Genomic DNA, 19,506 nt, shown 5'->3' on the forward strand with positions numbered 1-19,506 from the left:
CAATGTGAACAGGTCCTTTAAATTATAAGTCCGGGGGGGGGGGGTTGAAACTAAATCGTTTTACAGAGTAGTCATGTTCTGCTGGGCTTTTGTCTTAAAAACAGTGCAATAGGCCTTTATTTAAACATGGTAGTGCTTTTCTTGCATACATCATTAGTGAACAGTTGCACAACTGGTTACATTCAACATGGCCATAATAAAACCATTGTTACTTCCTTTTCAGGACAGAGCGCACAACATTAATACACAAATTATATCACCTTGAAAAGAAAAACAGATTTCTCGCTAATACTGAAGCATGCAGATTTAACTTTATCTGAAGTAGGTGAACATCTGGACCCAAGAGTGAGGACTTCACTCCTTGGACTCATTTTCAAAGCGGTCTCTAATGGTCTCAATGTTAGCGATGGAACGCGTGGTCGAGGGTTGCACCTCTGCTCAATGACATTAGCGCTCACTTCTTGCTGCTCGAGGTGCGTTTTATCGTTTCTAGCATGAAGTCAAATGGTCATTTACAGATTGGGTTTCATGGCAGCGGTGCAAGTATTAAAAACACGTGGGCAGCGTTTTACTTTCCGTCCAAACAAGCTCGGTTCACACACACACACAAACTGATTTTGGTCGTTGAACGCAAATCTTCCATGAACGTGAACTGTTACTTACACCACAGTCTGTTGTAAGATTCAGATGTCAATGGTAGAAATGGGAAACACAAACAGTAATAATCATTATAAAACAAAATAACAACACAAAGGCGCAATGAGAGTTAAAAACAAAACTAAGATCACACACACACACTTACAAGCCAACACACACAGATCAGTAATTGATTAACATGGATTAAAAACATCATCCAGCCATTTCTTGTGCAAAAATATTTTCCTTAAGGAATGAAACTATGACATGATATGACAACACGTGATGGCACATTTAGAGTCTCCTTTATCACAGGATGAAGAGCAACATTGAGCCGAAACAGACGCTTGTTGAGGAAGAGACATAAAATAAAGCAGGAGGTGAAATCCCATATTCAGGCCATGAAGCCTTTTCCCTCTCAAGTGCAAATTGTTGCCTCACAGCTCACCAAGTTTCAGACTCCATGATTGTTTTGGCTAAAAACACTCTGAAGATACGATTAAAAAAGGCTTATTAGTTCTGTTCCAATGATGAATTTGATTAACATTAAGACGTACACACATATAATACAGCTAAAAGGTAAAATACATAATGATGATTTGATCCCAAACATTCGGCGACTGTAGCTGTGTCTTGGCCCTTCACTTACTAGTTTTCACATCATTTCCATCATAATTGTGGCTGAAGAAGCTTATATTGATCTACTGTGGAGTATTTCCATCCAGCACCACATTAGACTGGACGGGTGCAGTTCCAACTCCCATTAGTGGCAGCTACATTTAAATGGCAGATTTGGGTGCTGGAAGCTGTCTCCACGGAGGATACTTATGAACGTGACTAGGACTTTGAATATGGGAAATGATGAGCTCTGCAAAGTTGAAGTTGAATTGACACATTAAAGCTGAACAGTGGGTTTAAGCTAGTATTTAGCATTGTGATAATGTAGCCCTCAGAAAGCCAATGGTTGGTTCTAGAGCTAAATCCTGAAAAATGGGAAAACACAGTGAAATGCCCTTTAACATGCAAATGATGGTTTTCATCATCAGAAACCTTTGAGGACACAGGATGGAGCGGTCAGCCAGCATCGTCCACTACTCTAAATCATATGGATGGAATATTCCCCACTGAGCTCCATGAGCCTGACTCCTGCCGGTGTGGGACACCTTTGGTAGAAGCAGACAGAACGAAGACACGACGATGAGAACAACGATTGTCTGGTCCCTGATGATTTCAGTCTCAATCATTGGCTGAACAGAAAGGTCTTTTCCTCCTTCTGTCCGTTCAGCGATTCCAAAGTCATTAAAAAGCAGTTAGTCATGGCACTACGTCTTCCCAGTTGCTCACGCTTTCCATCAAAATCTGTTGGCAAATCAATTCCCATCTCTTGGTCCTCAGCGATCTTCCATATCGTCTTTCACGAGCGGTCGGGGAAGCAACACGACGACGCACAGGTAATAATTAGTCATTATTAGTCTTTTAAAACCTTGCCGCCTAATTCTGTGGGGTGCAGAAATACGTCTGCGAGCCACAGTAATAATTCTGCGGCGTGGAGTAGTAGTTGCTGTGATGCTGGTGCTGGTGGTTGTTCTGCGGCGTGGAGTAGTAGTTGTGGTGATGGTGGTGGCTCTGTACGTTCCCGTAGGCGAAGAGCAGCGGCGCGGTGGACGCCGGCGGCTGCTGGGCGGACGCGGCGCCGCCCGCTAGCGTCCCGTTGCGCTGGATGGAGCCGTACCAGCTGGAGGCGCCCGGCTGAGGCGTGGAGGACAGGAGGCTGACGGGGGCCGAGGGCACGGGGTCAGAGCAGAACAAAGCCGCTGATTGGCTGCTTTGAGTGACGGCGCGTCCTACCTGGTCCGATCCGCCCTGGTGTTGATGCTCCTGGAAAGGTCGTCGTCGCTGTCGTAGCGCCGGGGGTTGTCGAAGAAATAGGCCCTGGAGCTGAAGCTGTGGCTGTTGATCATTCCGCCCGGAGCCTAAGAGACAGAGATGTTTGAGGAGGAAGGCCACCGCTGGGCTCCACAGGTTAGACCGGGGGCTGGGCTTTTACCAGGTTTTGGTTGGGTCTCTGGACTCGGAAGAAAACCACCACCAGGCTGGTGGGCAGCAGCTCCCAGAAGAACAGGATGATGCCGAACACCACGTAGGCCTCCCCACTGATCTCCTGCACGTCCGCCTGCAGCACACGCAGAGCCTGCGGCGGTTAGACACGTATGAAAAGCATGAAACATGAAACGTGTTTTCTTATAGTCTTAACGTCACTCGTGTCTGTTTGTTGGCCTCATCCCTCAGCAACAAAGTCAGTATTTGTATCATAAAATGTCAAACTGTTTCTGTAGCTCTGCCGACACACGCGGCATCAGGACTCAGGCCAGTGTTAATGCAGGTTTCCACGGTTCCGGCGCACAAGATGAAGCTGCAGTAGCTTCAGACGCCACCATCCAAATGTCCATGAAACAAAATTAACCCAAACGACGTCACGGCTGCATTTACTGATCCAAACATGCGCAGATGTCGCGTGTTATATTCTGTAGCGTCTCAGTACAGAGTAATGTTGAGATGAACGGGCAGCTGGTGCACAGACAGATTAAAGGAATAATGCATAATATCAGATTATGTCCACGAATACAGATTAGATGGTGTGTGTGTGTGTGTGTGTGTGTGTGTGTGTGTGTGTGTGTGTGTGTGTGTGTGTGTGTGTGTGTGTGTGTGTGTGTGTGTGTGTGTGTGTGTGTCTCGTATCCTCCACAGTCCTTTCACATGGTCTGTCCATCCGAAGCCTCCGTCCTGATGTAGGTCAGGACACACACGCCCAGACGGGTTATTTATAGCCAGACAAAGCCCCTTACCCCACTGAGAAACACCAAATCTCCTAAGATGGCCCGTCGCGGCTAAATAAAAAGCTTCCCCTCCGTGTTCGAGCGTTCCCGGCACATCACCTGATCCGAGACGCTGTACCAGCCGTAGTTGAACGGGCTGAGCCGGCCTTGCGGCGACAGGAGCACGGCCACCAGGTTGTAGCAGGCTCTGGATGCGTAGAGGAGGATCAGCACGGCGCCCACGGCCGTGGCCTGGCACACGGACGTTCCCTGGAAGCACAGACACTTCACGGTGCGGCTGGGAGCCCCTTCACACTCACACGCGCCGAGCGCCCGCCCTCCTACCTTGGACTCCAGGTACACGTTGGCAGAGGACATCTTGGCGATCTTGAAGATGCAGACGGCCAGCGAGACGGCGCACAGCACAAACAGGCTGTCGTTGATCAGCACGCGGGCCAGAACCGCGTGTCTGGCGCCGCCGTCGCTGGGGAGGGACACGCCGTTAGAGCGGGGCCGAGGGCCGAGGGCGGGGGACGCATGCCGGCGCTCACCTGCTCGACTCCGGTCGCTCCAGGGCCTCCTGCACCAGCAGCGCGCAGGTCAAGTTCACCACCAGGAAACAGGTGCTGAGGCACAGGAAGAACAGGCGCAGCGGAACCCTGGGGAGAGACAGAGGGAACGAGTGGAGAAGAGCGGAGGTCTGGAACTGGATCCAAATAGGTTTTCATCAATTAGAACATGAAGAATATTCAGTCAGGAGTGGATTTAGCAGCTCAGACTTACTTGTACTTGGTGAGCTCTGGGGAATACTTGGCTTTAGCCTTAAACATCACCTACGGGAAACAAAGACAGGACTCATAGTCAGCCTCCACGCTCTAAACATGCACACAAGGAGATCGGGTTGTTGTTCTATATATACTGAATTATGCTACTGTAAAGATTTTAGCCCCATTAACTCCCAGCTATGATAAAAAACAAAATCAATCTCACTTTGTTGTTTTACTGGCAACACAAACCAAAGCATTTTTGATCTCAGGCCTCCTTCGCAGAAAGAGATTAATTTACTTCCAGCACAAGGAGATTTAAAGTCCCCTGAGGAGGCACTAACAAGTACATAGAAGGCCTTTAATTGCATATAAAACTACATTTTATTTGGCCTGTTACCAGTCTTGGATTTGACAGATGGTTCTAATAAATCCAAGCTCCCAGGTCCAGTTAGTCTCAGCTAGACCTGTGAATGTGCGCTGTGGTATGTGGCACCAACATGTTAGCAGGTCCAGCAGGACCAGCACGTCCCACACATGCTGGGTCGGGTCGACGTGGGGAATTCGGAGACGAGCCAACACCTCGAGCTCCTCTCAACCTCCTCAAACCTACTGCTCCTCAAAACATCCCAGAGCCACTTTCAGAGATGTTGTGACTCAGTTGTCCAGCCGTTACCATGTGACCCAAACGCACCAGCTCTGCCCCGAACCTCCTCCTGTCCTATGATAGAACCCATTACTGATAAATATTCAAACATCACCAAACAAGCATCACAAACTGGAGATCGATGGAACCGTTCACAAGTCCAGTGCAGGAGCGGGTGAAATGTGGAACACGGCCTCACTGATCCCCTTCAGTCTCTCCTCAACCTGAGACTTTTCTAACAATTCATTAATAATACGAATGCGTTTTGATTGTATGTATGCATTATAGACACACTGCTCCTGCAAGTTGTCAACATGCAGTTAAAACCCAGTGACACTCCCACATAAACGGGCTTTTGTGTGGGAATCTAGGCCAGAAGGAGGTAATTTGTAACCTGCAGATGAAGCAAGCAGCCAGCAGCGCTGCCAGGTCACATACCGTACGTAAAGCACGCGCGTGTGCATCCAACGTCCACGGAACATGGAGACGCGTCGCAGATGCAGGTCGGACAGATGCGCATTGTGTCGCAGATTTTTAGCTCTCTACACTGAGGGGAAACAAATCACGGGGCAGGAAACGCGGCTGACTCATCACAAAGCGAGTCTTTCCATACGTGCGCGTGTGTGAGGCCGCGGCTCGTGTCACGGCGTGACTCCATGTTCTGTTCGGTACTGGACTATAACCCGGCTCATAATCCGGGCTTCTGTTCATGGCAGTTTAGCAAATAACGTGGATTGATCTGCGCTTCTTCTGAATGATTCGACTCAGTGAACACACTTGGCCACAGTTTTGCTTTTGTGGTCTTCGTGAGCTTTCATGTGAATATTGTGTTGGATTCAGGCGTCAGGACTGTTGTGAACGGACCCGTCCAGACTCCTTTAATCTGGTTTCATCAAGTGAATTGACGTATTTTTTGTTCTTGTTTGTGGCCTGTACATGGTAACATGTACACAGTGCATGTTCTGTTAGTGATGCAGCACCTAAATAAAAATCTCTATTCTTGTGTTATGTTTGTACTTTTGGACCCAGATTTTTTCAGCACTAACGTATTGGTTTCAATCAAATAAATGCTTCAACTGTTGGCATGAAGTAAAACAGTAGCTCTCAAAACCTTGCAGATCTCAGACCTGTGGACCTAATTGGAGAATATTTGTGCACCTTTCACCTATTTGATTATGGTTTTAGGAAGGTGGAGAACTGTTTGCATGTGACAACACTGTTCCTGGCGTCTGACAAGCTGTGGAAGAAAACATGACATTACTCAGGTCTGACCAGGCCAGACACAAAACCTCCAACAGGAAAAAGTGTGTTGAGCCAGCGAACCGGTCACACAGTTCTTCCTGTATAGACACAAATGCAAATTTAAACCTGCAATGATTAATTAAGATATGGGAAAACGGGAGGTCAGTGTCAAGTCTGTCAGTCAGCATTCAAATCATTTTAACAGTGAAACATAAAGAGCGCTCTTACTCTTAGTTTTATTCCATAAGACGTTGTTTGTAACAGTGAACTGGCCACAGATCAGCTGATGAACTCTTATTCAACAGTCATATGACACCAAAGGTTTCTCCACTCAGCCAGCTGGACGAGCTTCCCTGGGCCCAACTCTCACAACACATGATCCATAGAGTGTTTCCCTTTGTGGCAGCGACTGAACTCGAGAGGTGTGAGAAACTAAAGTTGCCACAGAATGAAGGTGTTTCTGAGAACGACACCAACAGGTTGAAGAAAACACGGAGTCGGGCTGGTGTGTAACAACTGTGACTGTGACTGACCAACTGTGCCCCTCACACACACACACACACACACACACACACACACACACACACACACACACACACACACACACACACCATTGACGGGCACTTTTGCTTCAGTCCTGTTCCCTCAATAAACAGAAAACATCAATAACGGCTGCTGCTTAGTGCAACACATGCGTTTAGCGGCGCAGCTTGAAATCTTTCACCTCGGGACAGGAATTGAGCTGATGTGCAGAGCCTTTAAAATCAAAAACCCAACTCAAATCAGTCAACCAACTCTCTTTACCGTGACCACATTTCCCCCTTAAAGACAATACTTAGTAGTTTTGTGTTTTAGTTGGTTCAAAGGAAAAATGTCAAAGAATTCTGTCAGGTGTAAGAATTCATTTTTTGTATATTAATATAAAGTACAATAAAGACACAAATTAGACAGAAGCACTAGTAAACAGCAGTCCTGCACCTTTTAACGGTGCAGATGCACAAAGCAGCCATGGATTTTGAGGCTGGTGCTGATGAGTGTCTTGTCTTAATCTACAGCTTCAGAAGGTCAATCCGGTGGAATAAGGCGGTTCCTGTATTTTAGCACAACGCCAGGATAAAACTAGACCAGTGTAGCATAAAAAATTTGAAAGGTAAATCTCATAAATTGTTTGTATGCTGGTCTCATTCAATGATACCACATAAACAACATTTCTTTATTTGTCTTTTTTGTAACTAATATGTCTATTACTTAGTGGTCCCAATGCCAGTGTTTGTTTTCTGCTAATTCAGTGTATCAAAAACGACGGTGACGCTGATTAATTAGAGAGATTAATTAACCGCAGGTGGGCAAGTATTTGAGCAGAGCGCTTGTCCAGATGGATGATGCTGGTACCAAGAACGGAGGACTGGATTAAAGGAAATCCTCCCATCTCATCTGAATACAGAAGAACAGACAATCAGAGCCGTTTGACGTTTTTGGTCCTGTTTTGAGGGTGACACAGTGCATTCACTCACCCCGTGTCTTCGGCTTGCGCCAGACATGATTCTACCCATAACTAGCCACCTGAACAGTCCTCATAATGGAGCCAAGGCAGTCATAGACGTACCACAGTCCTACCTGTGTGAAGTAGAGGTTGAGCAGGCAGAGTGTGAAGAACTGCAGGCAGACGGGGCAGCAGTAGAGCAGCCAGTAGGCCAGAGGCTGCAGCTGGTTGGCCTGCACCACATCCCTAAAGTAGAACGAGAACAGGGTCGTCCTCAGCGCAGCCCACAGCAGGCACAGGAACAAGAACACGCTCTGGAAGCTGAAGCGCTTGTGTCCGTAGTGCAGGATGAGCCAGAGCTGCAGGTAGACGAAGAGGAACAGGGAAGAATAGAGGACGGTGTAGATGGTGGTGAGGCTGAGCTCCAGCGTCGGGGAGATGGCAGCTCCGGGGGACTCCTTCAGCGAGGTAAACAAACGGGGATTAACCTCGTCCCCGGCCGAAAACATCTCCACCGGTGGCTCGTCCTAACGCATGGGATGCTGCGGAGGCTCGGCCAGCGAGACGGGCTGGAGTCTGGGCTAAATTCGCCGCGGACGACAAAAAGACGAGGATATTCGAGTGAAAAATTGCGCACAAAGGCAGTTTATTCGGAAAAGAAGTGGCATGATGGAAGTGTGGAGAGGTTCAAATCCGAGATTTGTTACGATATAAAGCATAAATCTAGTTTTGAAAAACGCTGTGCTCAAGAAAATAATAGGAAAGAGACTAAGAAAACAAGAGAGAGGTTCCCCTGTGACTCTCTGCAAAGCTGCTCACTGCAAAAAACAACTTGAGGGGGGGGGGGCTCCGGATCAGCTGTGATGCAGTTTTAGACCCACCCCCTGCTCCATGGTATTTAGGAAGCTGGGGCTTCACAGGCCGCCATCTTGGCTCAACGGTACGTTCATTTTCTATTAGGTGTCTGCTAGCTCCGGAACCACTGGATCTAATAGTTGCCGAGCTAAATCATCCCTGTGACGACGTGCTCCCGCCCACCTTCTCAGTGAACGACCTCATTGGCTAACGCTGCCACCCAACCTCCGTAGCTCACTCGCCCCATTGGTTCACGATGATGCTCTAAAAGCGTCCGCCCCTGCACGCGTACGATTGGTAAATTGGCCAAGTCAAACTATTTCTTGATTTGATTGGCTCGGAGAAGCACGTGGGTGTCTGTTACAAAAACAATATGCGGAAAGGAGCAACCACCAGTGAAGGAAACGTGAACCGCCTTTCAACATAAAAGTGTGAAATGTGTGCAATCACGCAACAACATCATTGTGAGATTGTATACAATGGAAGATCTGTGTTTTTCTCAACGTATGTTCTGGTCCTTTTTGTGTTGAACATATCAGACGAATTGGAATGATCCAAACTTCGCAGCAGTTCTCGTGTAGACTTTTATTTTAGAACTAAAACCGGAAGCGTAATCCCGACTCCGGCACTTGACGGGTTTGAGAAAGATGGAGCATCAGTACTAGGGGATACATTTCTCTAGATGTATTATGCGTTGCGCCGAAAAGTAAGAACGTAAAGCGACTTTATTTGCCACCTTCGTCTCGACAATCCCAGGATCCATGCGTCTCGTAAACGTTATCGTTTCCCGTTAGCTAGTCACTACATTAGTGCGTTGACCAGCTAAAGCCTTGACTAAGTTAACTTAGCTCATTAAAACGCGTCTCCTTCATTCTTACTGAAACAGAAAGCTGTTTGCACAACGCCTGTAATTAGTTCAATAATGTTTTTATCTACGTTTCCCGCCGTCGTAACTGTAGCTATTGCCGTTTTTACCACTTGGAACAGGCCAAATTGAACTGTAACCCCTGTCGTTTCACTCAGGTAACACTAAACTGCATGTTTATTGCCCTGTTTGTTTGCTAACAGTTGTGTGCTCACATTGCGTCCGGTTTAAAGTTGACACACACGTGTCATGTGCATTTGGAAAGCAGACATTATCTGTGCTCTGTTAATCTGACAAATATCTTTAACAGTTTTACTGCATTCATAAGAATAGCAATAACACTGGCATAAACAAACAAACACACGGATTAATATTAATATGTGCATTTTTTCCTCTGTGCTGTTAAAACTTTGCATCTCCTGGTCTGATTAGCGATGTTTCCCCACAGTCTGCTCTCCATCATGTGGATGTGCATCGCAGCTTTCCTGCTGGGGACGAGGTTGGGAGGATGCGCAGAGACGGCAAATACATCAGAGCTCATCGAATTCGCAGCTGCAGATTTTTATGAAAAATTACATTCAGGGAAGATGATGTTTATTTATTTTGAATATAAAGGTAGGTTGTTTATAAACAGCAAATAACTCTGAACATGTAGAAGGGCTTTTAAACAACTTATAGTAGGTCAGGTTGACTTCCTATTACTTCCTATAGTACAGATTTCAGTATCAATAAGTTAGTACGAGTCTGTGTTCGGACATTTGTTTAATACTTCATTAACTGGAGCTGTGGAGTTTGATTGGGCTTCCTAAGGACAAAAAGCGTACAATCTAAACGGGGCTCATAACATGAACAACTTCTTATCTCATCTCATAATGAAGGATAACAGTGTTTGTCTCGGCTTCTCTTTGCCTCCAGTCTCTCCAACCATCTCTTTGTTCTTGGTGGAGTTGGAGAAGTCTGCCGAAGCTCTGCAGGATTATGGGATACTGGTTGGCAAGGTAACAAATGTTTCTGTCTGTTGACAGAAGATCCAATCCTTTTTTTATTCACCCAGGATTTGGATGCAAACATTGCTTGGTGTGTTTTTATCTTCCACGTTTAGGTCAACTGTAATAGAGAGGTGGTTCACACATACTGCACAGATCAAAGACTGATGCACAGTGTTTTTCTCTTCAGGTAGTATTTAAATAACTTATAATTGAATGTGAAAACTGTCAAACAAGCAGTAGGATTGGAATAGTGTGTGTCATAATTGGTCATGCGGCGATTAGTCATCCATGCAGTTTTATCTATCTACCACACTTTTTGCAACACTGTGCTGGTATGTTGTTCTTCTTTCTCTTCTGTCAGGGGTGGTAAGGAGTTCTTGGGCTTGGATTTGGACACCGTGTTTGATGTGAACTCCATAGTCTCTGAAGTCCTCTTGTAAGTAAGCAAAACTCCCCCAATAAACCAAAAAATGTGAACCTTGAGTCTTGATAGTGTCTAAAACACACAATACAATCAGTTTGCAATTGTTTTTTTAAACACTCATTTACCTATTGTTTACATTTAAGGGTAATCTTAAGACTACAGCCGATAAGGTACAATGAGAAACTGGAAACAAGCATTTTTATTATTTGTTTAATCACTTGAAATTGTACCTCTGTATCTGCTTGAGAAAGTCTCTTACATCTGGAGTTCAACAATCCCATTCATCCCAACAGAACCAAGAACACAGAGACTATCCTGAATCCAAACCTGCTTTGTGTCAACACATCACTGTAGCGGTGATTTTAGCAGATGAGCTGTGTCTGGTGTTTGTGAGTCACATTGCTTGGAGGTCTGACCGAAGAGTAACATGTTCTGTTAGACCCAAGAATGGATGGCTCATGTTCGCAGCTTCCTTAAACGCTAAGTAATCTGTCATTTGGATTCTGTTTTTTTGTGTTTCTTCAGTTTGGAATAGAATACAATAGAATACAATAGAATACACTAGAATACAATAGGAAGTACAACAAAACTATGGACGTACACCAAAAACTGTTTACAACAAAGAAGAACCATAGCACTATATAAAATAAGTAAGATAAATAAAAAAACGTTATAAAAGATACCCACATCTCAATATATACATTGATATATACTGTAATATAGAAGAAATACAAATCTAACACTGACTGTGAGGCTTGGATGTGTTAAAGCACAGTGGGATGAGATATTGCGCTTCTGAATGAGGTATTTAAATTTTCAGTGATTATGCACAGTATTATATCGTATTGCACAGTAATATTAGTATTGCACATCTGAATGTGACCCAGGGGAAAAAGCTGTTAGTCAGTCTGCTGGTGTGGGATTTTATTGACCTGGGGTCACAGAGATTATGAGCAGAGTGTGAGGGGGTCTTCTGTGATGGCCTTGACTCTGCTTTGACTTCGGGACCTGGATAAGGCGTCCAGGGAGGGCAGAGGACAACCCATGACTGTTTTGGGCTGTGTTCATAACCCTCTGTACAGTTTTCTTGTTGTGAAGTGCAGTATTTATGTTGAGTTGAGTCACCTCGTGCAGACTTCTGCCTGTGAGCATTGATCTGACAGGCAGTTGAACAAAGTTCATCTCTTTCAGTGCCATTCTGCGTGAAGAGGTCAAGTATGTCCACACAGACACGGACCTCATGGCCATGGAGAAGGCAGCCAGAGGCAAGAAAGACATTGTGCTGGGATACGTCCACAGTCTGGGGACACAGGGTATGGATGCCATTTAAGTACCTATGCTGGAGTGTACAATGGGATTGATGGGATTGTTTCTGCTAGAGCACAGATCAATCATGGAGACAGCATATGTGTATGGATCCAAATACCAGTTCATCCTCATAACAGGAGGACCAGTCCTGAAACAGTTGGGGTGAGTGCTCTCTCTTCTTTTATAACATCAGCAGAGCCATTAAAAGCTAAGCTTTAACTGAATTTATCCTCTCTCTCTGTTTCTCATTTTTAGCGTGAATGAATCGTCTCACTCGTCTGGGGTGTGGTTCCTCCACTGTAGAGTTCACAGCGGGTTCACGACCCCCATGACCTCTGAACGCTGCCCGGTGACTCCTATGAGGAAGCCTCTGTCCACCCTCAGCCTCCACTCCTTCCTCCAACTCATTGAGGCTCCACTAGTGGTAAATGTAGACAGTGAATCAGTGAATACGGTTGAAAACATCCTTTTGTCCGATGAAGCACAAAATGCAAACAGGAGTAATCAACATGTATTTCTGCTCTTACAGTCTGAAGTATACGATGACCCCTCCACGGTGCAGCCTCCCCAGTTTCCCTACCAGCACACCCCCCAGGTCTTCCTGTTCTCTCGCCCTGTGACCGAACACCTCGACCTGGACACGGCCACCGCTCTGGCCTGGAGGCTTCGTGGCCTCGCTCAGCTGCTGCTTGTACACAGGTGTGTACACAATTATGAGTACATCCGCATTATGTGTGTGGGTTAAGTATGTTCCATTAATAGGATTTTTCTGCTGTTTGTACTTGAAGAATCATTAGAGGTGGTCTCTTTAGGTGCTGTAAACCTTGATTTCATATTTTTGTGATATCAGGCAAAGTCCTGCAGTGAAAACCCCTGATGAATATAACGTCGCCTACAGGCTGCCAGAGAAGGTAGGATCCGTACAACCTATGTAACAATCTAGCTTACCTGTAGCTTAGCTGTGTGTGTGTGTGTGTGTGTGTGTGTGTGTGTGTGTGTGTGTGTGTGTGTGTGTGTGTGTGTGTGTGTGTGTGTGTGTGTGTGTGTGTGTGTGTGTGTGTGTGTGTGTGTGTGTGTGTGTGTGTGTGTGTGTGTGCGTGTGTGTGTGCGCACATCAAGAGTTTAGATGTAAAGTATTTGACCTTACACAACATGGATGAGGTGTTGGAGCTTTTCACAAATGAAGACAAGGCAGAAGACAAGGAGGAGGGTGGAGACGAAGGGCTGGAGGACGAGGAGGATAACGCACATTCTGGTAAAATGCGAAATATACACTGACAATAGGGTGAAAGATAGAATTGTGGAGTCTGTATTTATGTCTTGTTTGCAGGAGAGCTGGACGATGAAGTCGCTGCGTCGGTCTACGAAAACAGAGGCAACCTGTTGGACTCTGACTTATTTACTCAGATAAGGTCTGACAACTTCCACACTGCAGTAGCACGGAGCGGCCTGACGGTGGTGCTCTTCTATCTTAAATGTAAGGCAGCCTCTCTGCTCAGTGTCTTAATGATTAATGTCTGTATTGGAAATATGTTGCTTTCTTCTTCTTCATTTACCATACTTAATTCTCATTCCTATGAAAGGAATTACAGATTACCTGTGGAGTCAACTAATTGTATGTTGTTTCCACCAGGGGATGCTGTATCCATGGCTTTTTTCAGCTCGTTCATCGACGTTGCACAGAGCCTTGCAGGTAAATGGAGAACATGGAACAGTATTCATATCTGGCAGGTGTTACGGCTGATTATTCATTTCTATTAATAATATGTATATATCTATTAATGTTTTTCCCAGTTTTGCCCTTATATGGAGCAAAGGTTATAATTGTAATGTAATTATTGAAAATAGATTTATTATGATCTAATATCCTTAGGGAGTTTAAGTTCCACTCAATCAGCAACTTGTTTATAAATTCTGTTTTCAGCACAAAGTGCAGCAGGTTTAGTCTTCTGGACATTACTGGAAAGCTGTAAAGGCTGAAAGTAGATAAGGGGAGAGGGATAGAGGCACAACATGCATCCCAGCTGTGACCATTTGACTGTTAAGGTGGTCCATAAGGTTTTAAAGTACTTTAATTACTTCTGTGAGCTGTGTATATCATATTTCCTGCTCAGATGTTTGACTGGACCTTTATTAAAAACAAAGTTTTCGGAAACATAGTATCTAAAACAGGCAATCGCACAGTTATTATGCCGTTCTATGTTTGTATCTTTTTAATGGCGACTAACCAGATACGCAGCCATCTGTGACTTTTTAAGGGACCAGATGTTTCTGATGAATCTTTTTAGACTCTGAGGTTGATGACATCCAGATGGGCTCAGTCGACTGTGGAGAGTGGACGGACCTTTGCGCTGCTCAGTCAGGTGCTGCCCTCCCTGTCCTGTTCCAGCCAATCACAGCCTTCCCCACCGTCCTGGTGTTCTTCCCCCAGGAGCCGGTCCTGCACTACAGAGGCATGCTGGGTAGTGAGGCACTGCATCGCTTCATCATGCTGTAAGATGTTCTCTAAGAATGTAGCGATCGTCCCAGAACAAAATGAAACGATAATCTGTTCCAAATTAAATTTATTTCACTTTTAATTAAATAAAGGTTGAAAGAATAGTTTCTCACCAAACGCCCATCATGTAAATTACAAATTAGTCGATAGAGATAATAAATTACATAGTTCAAAGAGATGTTTCACATATTCTGTGGCTTGCAAAATCCCCATTGAAGTAAAAATCCATGTACAGCAAGTAAGAGCTGCTCTAGTGTTGGCGTTCATTTCACCATCTCAAGAATATAATCACCCTGCAACCAATGTGTGGGTTTTTTCTGCAACTTGGGATCTTTCTCAGAGGCAAAGCCCAAACAAGGCATTTTCATTATATAAAGTTCAAGCTGACTTCACTTTAATTCAGTTGTTTTTACTCATTGAGTACTGTATATAGTTAAAGCTTGTCATTGTCTTACACAGTAGAAGAGGGACCTGTTTATTCTGTTTATCTGCTGACCTCTGCTCCATTTGTTGACCAGCTGTCGCTTTGCTGCTCCGGTGCTGCTGTCCCGCCAGGAGGAAGTGATGTCATTTCTTCAGGACGAGTCCTCTCAGGCAGCGGGCTACAGGCCTGACCGGGTTCTGGGCCTGTTCAAAGCCCAGACAGATATAGGTAAGATGCTGGGATTGTGTCTGTTCACTTTATATGAATCTTATTTTTTTATCTTTTTGTTGGTAATGTTTTGTAGGTTTTTGGTAAATTGTAAATTGTGTTCTCGTCGAATGTCATACAGTATAAGAGACAGAACAAATGTTGATCCCCTTTTAGTAGTATTTTGACAGTTAATGGGGCTCCTTCTTCACTTTGCTAGGCGTGTCAGTGTTTACAGAGGCAGCAAAGTCCCTGAGAGGCGAGGTGATGACTGGTCTGCTGACTGACGGGCTGGCAGAGAAATGGTAACTGCTCTAAAGTTAGTTTTGTCCTTCCTGTGTCAAGGTTGAGTGTTTAACAGACACTTGGCTCATGTTTTCTAATGCGGTGCTTGTCAGGATCATGTGTTTTTACACCCTCCAGGGCTGCAGACCACACTGCCGACCTTCCTGTGGTGTTGGTGTTTCCATCTTGGAGGAAACAAACTCATCCCTCCTCGCTGCCTGTGTCATCCTCTGCTGAGGAGCTTCTCACACACATCAACGACGCTCGGCTCCATCCAATGGTAAATCAAACTGTGTCCCTGCAGTCTTGCATAACAAAGCTACATTTATTTAGGTTCAATGATTAAAGGCCAAAATTTAAAACTTTGACTTCAGGCTCTCTAAAATGATTTTGAATGAAATAGTTCACTTCACATTACAGTTAAGGAGCTCCATGTGTGAATTCACACAGGGTTGATGTGGTTTTCTTAACACATCTAACATCGGAAGTTCTTTACAAACACAAACAGCTGTGGATGTTGCTCAACAGCTATTAGTTTTATTAGTCCTGCTCCCAAGAATGTGGCTTTCAATTAGTTTGTGGTGATGTCAAAGTGAAAAGTGGAAGTGTAACTATCTGATTTTGTCGTCTGTTCTCTACTTAATGAACTTCCTTCACTGCTTTAAGAAATTTAGCACCGCAAGTACTTTTGGTGGTGATGTATTCCTCATTTACCTAAAGCTAAAGTTGAAGCAGACAGGAATCATCATAACATAGTTTTCTCTCTTCTGTGTTTTTAGCCTGAACTGACAGTGGAAAACCTGCCGTCCTTCCTCTCTCTGGGTAAAAGCCTACTTCTGCTCTTTGTGGGGGAAGAAGAGGACGAGATTGGACATAGGCAGAACCAGGCGTTGGTGGAGGAGATGAAACAAGTAGTAGAACTGGGAGGAGTGAGGATGGAGCGATACCTGGCCTGCTGGATCCACCTGTATGCGCACACACACACACACACACACACACACACGCTCTTATTTCCCATATGTTCACTTTTTTCTGAATCACGGTGTTGATAGCAATATCTTGTTGGTCTGGTTCACAGGGGCCGTACTCCAGCAGGTATGTCTGTCCTCGGGTCATACCTGGGTTCTCTGCCCCCACTCCCTGCTCTAGTCCACACTCATTCGCTCTCTGGGGATGAAGTCTATCAGTACCCCCCCAGCAGCCCCATAGTGGCTCCCTCTGTCTTACAGTGGCTGCAGAGGATTGAGGAAGGCACTGAGACCCCAGCAGGTAAGGAGCTAGTAGTGTTGCACAGGAGGAGAGTAGCTGTTAGAAAATACTATATGTGGAATAAAAGTGGTGCATTTTCACAGTTAGAAAGTTGACTTCATTTAGTTTATTCTCCATAGAGGGGGAGTCTGGGATGGAGGAAGGCAATAAGCCTTCAGGGAGTATGCTTCTGTTTAAAATTCCTTCTTCATTTGGCTGAAGGCGTAGACATCATCAACTGCAACTAAATGTTCCTGATAAAATTATTTGGTTTGTGGAGGTTTTGTGAGCTTTAGTTTTAACTAGTTTGCACATCAATAAGCTGTAAAAATATATATATTAGCAATATTTGCTTACCTTAAACCTCTTTTCATGTTTTTTTAGTTTAACTGAATGTCTGCAACATAATAGTTTGTAAAAAGTGAAGGATTATGCAGACTTTTAAACTTCGGTTGGTTTTCCTCTATAGGGATGTTGGTTGAGGACACTTGGCTGCCCGAGGTCGAGTTCTATGACTTTCTGAAAATCATAGACATGCAGGAACCCGGCTCCGCAAAGCAGCGAACGCCTGAGGGAGAAGAGGACGACAACGATGAAGAGGTGGACGAGGACAACGTGAACGTGGAAGATGAGACATGGGAGAAAGCAGCGGCGGTTCCCTCCTATAGCTCTGCTCCTGACACTAAACATAACACACACTCAGAACTGTGAGTAGAACGTGGGTAAGATGCTACGAAGCCTGTTGGTGAATTCTACCTGGAGTTGTCTACTGTCCGTATGCCTTTACATTAACAGACACGAACTGGTGGTTATTCGCAGCAGTCGCCATGTGTGTGTTCGTTGCCAAATCTTTTTTCAGTTCAACATATCCGACTTTTTTACCCTTCATGCGATTTGATGACATCTCACTTACGAACCGTGTTGTTGCTCTTGTGACTCTACCCAGCAGTTAAATCTATAAAACGACTTCTCCTGAATAATGCATCCACCTCTTAAGTGTCTCTCCTGATGCGTGTTCATCAGTACACATCTGTATGATACACAATCACTTAATCTGAAACTAAAGGAGGTGCAGCAGCAATGTAATGCATCCAACATGAAACTCACTAAGCGCTCTTCAAATCAGTGCGAGATATGAAACCACTCGCTGCAGGAGCGAGCATGGACTTGCTAATAGTAACACTTCAGACTCCTCACACATCTCTCTGTGGGTCTGAAGTGTGTGTTCATCTACCTCTTGAGCGAAACTGCCTTATTATGCAACATGAATGTCAGTACAATGACAGCAGAGTACTTCGTTGTACATCCCTCTTCATGTTTATGCATATGACGAGTTCATCTCCAGACTATGAATTTCTACCTCTGATCATGATCATACTGATAATTCAGTCACCTGTGACTGTTTATTGGCTGATGGTTTGTTTTGCCTTTGAACTCAAAGATGAGCATTGTTGACATGTGGTCAAATGTTTGTGTTGCACATATACTGTACTGTTGTGTATCATTGTCACTCGCATTTGGTTACATTTATAAGTTGACTAATTAAGTGTCATTTGTTCAAGGACCTAAAAATGCAAAGTTCGTATAAATCTGAATTTCCTAATATCACATTTCTGTCACTTTTACTTATCTTGCATGATCCTGTTATTATTACTAGTGAATTAAATTCTGTACATGAAGTGGGTCAAATTAACCCTGCCTTTAACAACTACATGCTCCCATTTCACATTTTGTCACACCGATACCCCAGGTTCATACTGTATGTATTGTGTTGTGTCACTGGATCCAGCATCACTTTGTTTTTTGGCAGATACTTGGTTTTCATGTTTCCACTAGCTCTTCCCACACTAGTTGAAGAGTGTTGAGGCAGGTTGCAGAACCTCCCCTTTGTAAGCAGTTGTTAAAGTGCTTGGTCCATTAGGAGGATACCAGTGAACCTCAACGTTTACTTTTCTTTCTCGCTGTCACCTGTGAACATGGTGTGAGGTCTCCCACATTTCTTCAGCGACTTCAGTTGCTGTGGTTGTTTATATTCCTTATACTGTAACTGCTGCTTTGTTTTTCACGTGGACAAATGAAATGGCAAATGATTTCTGTCGTTTTCATGAAGTCAGACTCTGTCAGCTGTGTAATGGATAGTGATAGAACTGGTGATCACTTTACAGTCTGTTTTCCCTGCTGGTGGAAACTGTTTCTGGCAGACTAAAGCCAGTGGATAATGGAGTGTTTGGATGTGGTCATAGATGGGACTTAACCCACTCAGACTTGGCTCCTTGGGTGGACCTGTAAGGTGCTTGTAGGGGATGAATTCACCATGTTTGGTCTGCTCACCATTGGTTTCTATTGTGACTTGCAGACTTATATTATCAGTAGGTCAAAGACACTATGGCAGAAAACATTAAACATTTCACTGCTTCAAGTGATTGTGAAGCTTGATCAGTATTATGAGAAATGTATGACACCATAAATAAAATCATCAAAACCAACAGTTGACTTACAATTTTGCACCTTCTGTCAAAAAACGTTCCAAAAAGCCTTATGTGAATGAAGAATTTCTGTGTAATATGAAGCATAAACCATTCAATCGTTTAATCCAAAGAGCAGGACTAAAGTAACCGAATCCATCTTCTGACACTATTACTCAGTGCACAGCTTTGTAAACATTCCCACATGATATTGATTAAAAGCAACTTGGCGTAAACCGAAAAGAAGAAGATCTGGAATCTGGAATTTAATTTGCTCCCTTTTAATAAAACTGATGTGTTGTACCTTGCTTTTCATTCCTTGGAATGAAAAGAAACTGACTGCACTGTGTGT

The 19,506-nt window shown here is 44.5% G+C and overlaps 2 protein-coding genes across 7 annotated transcripts; one reads left to right on the plus strand and one right to left on the minus strand.

The window, feature by feature from the left end:
- Window positions 1-87: 87 nt before the first annotated feature.
- gpr137c (G protein-coupled receptor 137c) lies at window positions 88-8,430 on the minus strand. 4 transcript variants are annotated; one of them, XM_029136204.3, is made up of 8 exons: window positions 7,722-8,429; window positions 4,236-4,285; window positions 4,004-4,111; window positions 3,798-3,936; window positions 3,573-3,722; window positions 2,684-2,809; window positions 2,485-2,609; window positions 88-2,407 (listed from the first exon to the last, which is right to left on the minus strand). In XM_029136204.3, the coding sequence occupies exons 1-8, from the start codon at window positions 8,094-8,096 to the stop codon at window positions 2,128-2,130; spliced, it is 1,353 nt and encodes a 450-aa protein (XP_028992037.1). In that variant the 5' UTR covers window positions 8,097-8,429; the 3' UTR covers window positions 88-2,127. The 4 variants fall into 4 exon arrangements, with proteins under 4 accessions (XP_028992037.1, XP_028992026.1, XP_028992015.1 ...); XM_029136193.3 differs by having other exon boundaries at window positions 2,684-2,827; XM_029136182.3 differs by having other exon boundaries at window positions 3,573-3,936; window positions 7,722-8,430.
- A 597-nt stretch (window positions 8,431-9,027) lies between these two features.
- On the plus strand, window positions 9,028-19,175 carry txndc16 (thioredoxin domain containing 16). 3 transcript variants are annotated; one of them, XM_055503546.1, is made up of 21 exons: window positions 9,083-9,148; window positions 9,402-9,465; window positions 9,756-9,922; window positions 10,223-10,305; window positions 10,410-10,483; window positions 10,658-10,732; window positions 11,912-12,033; window positions 12,100-12,190; window positions 12,284-12,452; window positions 12,558-12,727; window positions 12,879-12,939; window positions 13,148-13,283; window positions 13,359-13,505; window positions 13,662-13,721; window positions 14,317-14,521; window positions 15,044-15,177; window positions 15,377-15,461; window positions 15,580-15,721; window positions 16,221-16,408; window positions 16,520-16,710; window positions 17,159-19,175. In XM_055503546.1, the coding sequence occupies exons 3-21, from the start codon at window positions 9,769-9,771 to the stop codon at window positions 17,398-17,400; spliced, it is 2,529 nt and encodes an 842-aa protein (XP_055359521.1). In that variant the 5' UTR covers window positions 9,083-9,148; window positions 9,402-9,465; window positions 9,756-9,768; the 3' UTR covers window positions 17,401-19,175. The 3 variants fall into 3 exon arrangements, with proteins under 3 accessions (XP_028998127.1, XP_028998135.1, XP_055359521.1); XM_029142294.3 differs by lacking the exon at window positions 9,402-9,465 and having other exon boundaries at window positions 9,028-9,148; XM_029142302.3 differs by having other exon boundaries at window positions 9,052-9,465.
- Window positions 19,176-19,506: the final 331 nt, after the last annotated feature.

Source organism: Betta splendens, chromosome 2, assembly GCF_900634795.4.
Source record: "Betta splendens chromosome 2, fBetSpl5.4, whole genome shotgun sequence".
In the NCBI taxonomy this organism is placed as follows: domain Eukaryota; kingdom Metazoa; phylum Chordata; class Actinopteri; order Anabantiformes; family Osphronemidae; genus Betta; species Betta splendens.

What these genes read in the sequence shown, in the direction of transcription:
- gpr137c (XM_029136175.3), bottom strand. Translation starts at nt 8,096, where the DNA reads ATGTTTTCGGCCGGGGACGAGGTTAATCCCCGTTTGTTTACCTCGCTG. An exon ending in CCAGAGCTCACCAAGTACAA is followed by an intron (nt 4,112 to 4,235) that starts GTAAGTCTGAGC and finishes GTCTCTCCCCAG; the next exon opens with GGTTCCGCTGCGCCTGTTCT. An exon ending in ACCAGGGCGGATCGGACCAG is followed by an intron (nt 2,408 to 2,484) that starts GTAGGACGCGCC and finishes GGCCCCCGTCAG; the next exon opens with CCTCCTGTCCTCCACGCCTC.
- txndc16 (XM_029142294.3), top strand. An exon ending in CACAGTGTTTTTCTCTTCAG is followed by an intron (nt 10,484 to 10,657) that starts GTAGTATTTAAA and finishes CTCTTCTGTCAG; the next exon opens with GGGTGGTAAGGAGTTCTTGG. An exon ending in CGTTGCACAGAGCCTTGCAG is followed by an intron (nt 13,722 to 14,316) that starts GTAAATGGAGAA and finishes GAATCTTTTTAG; the next exon opens with ACTCTGAGGTTGATGACATC.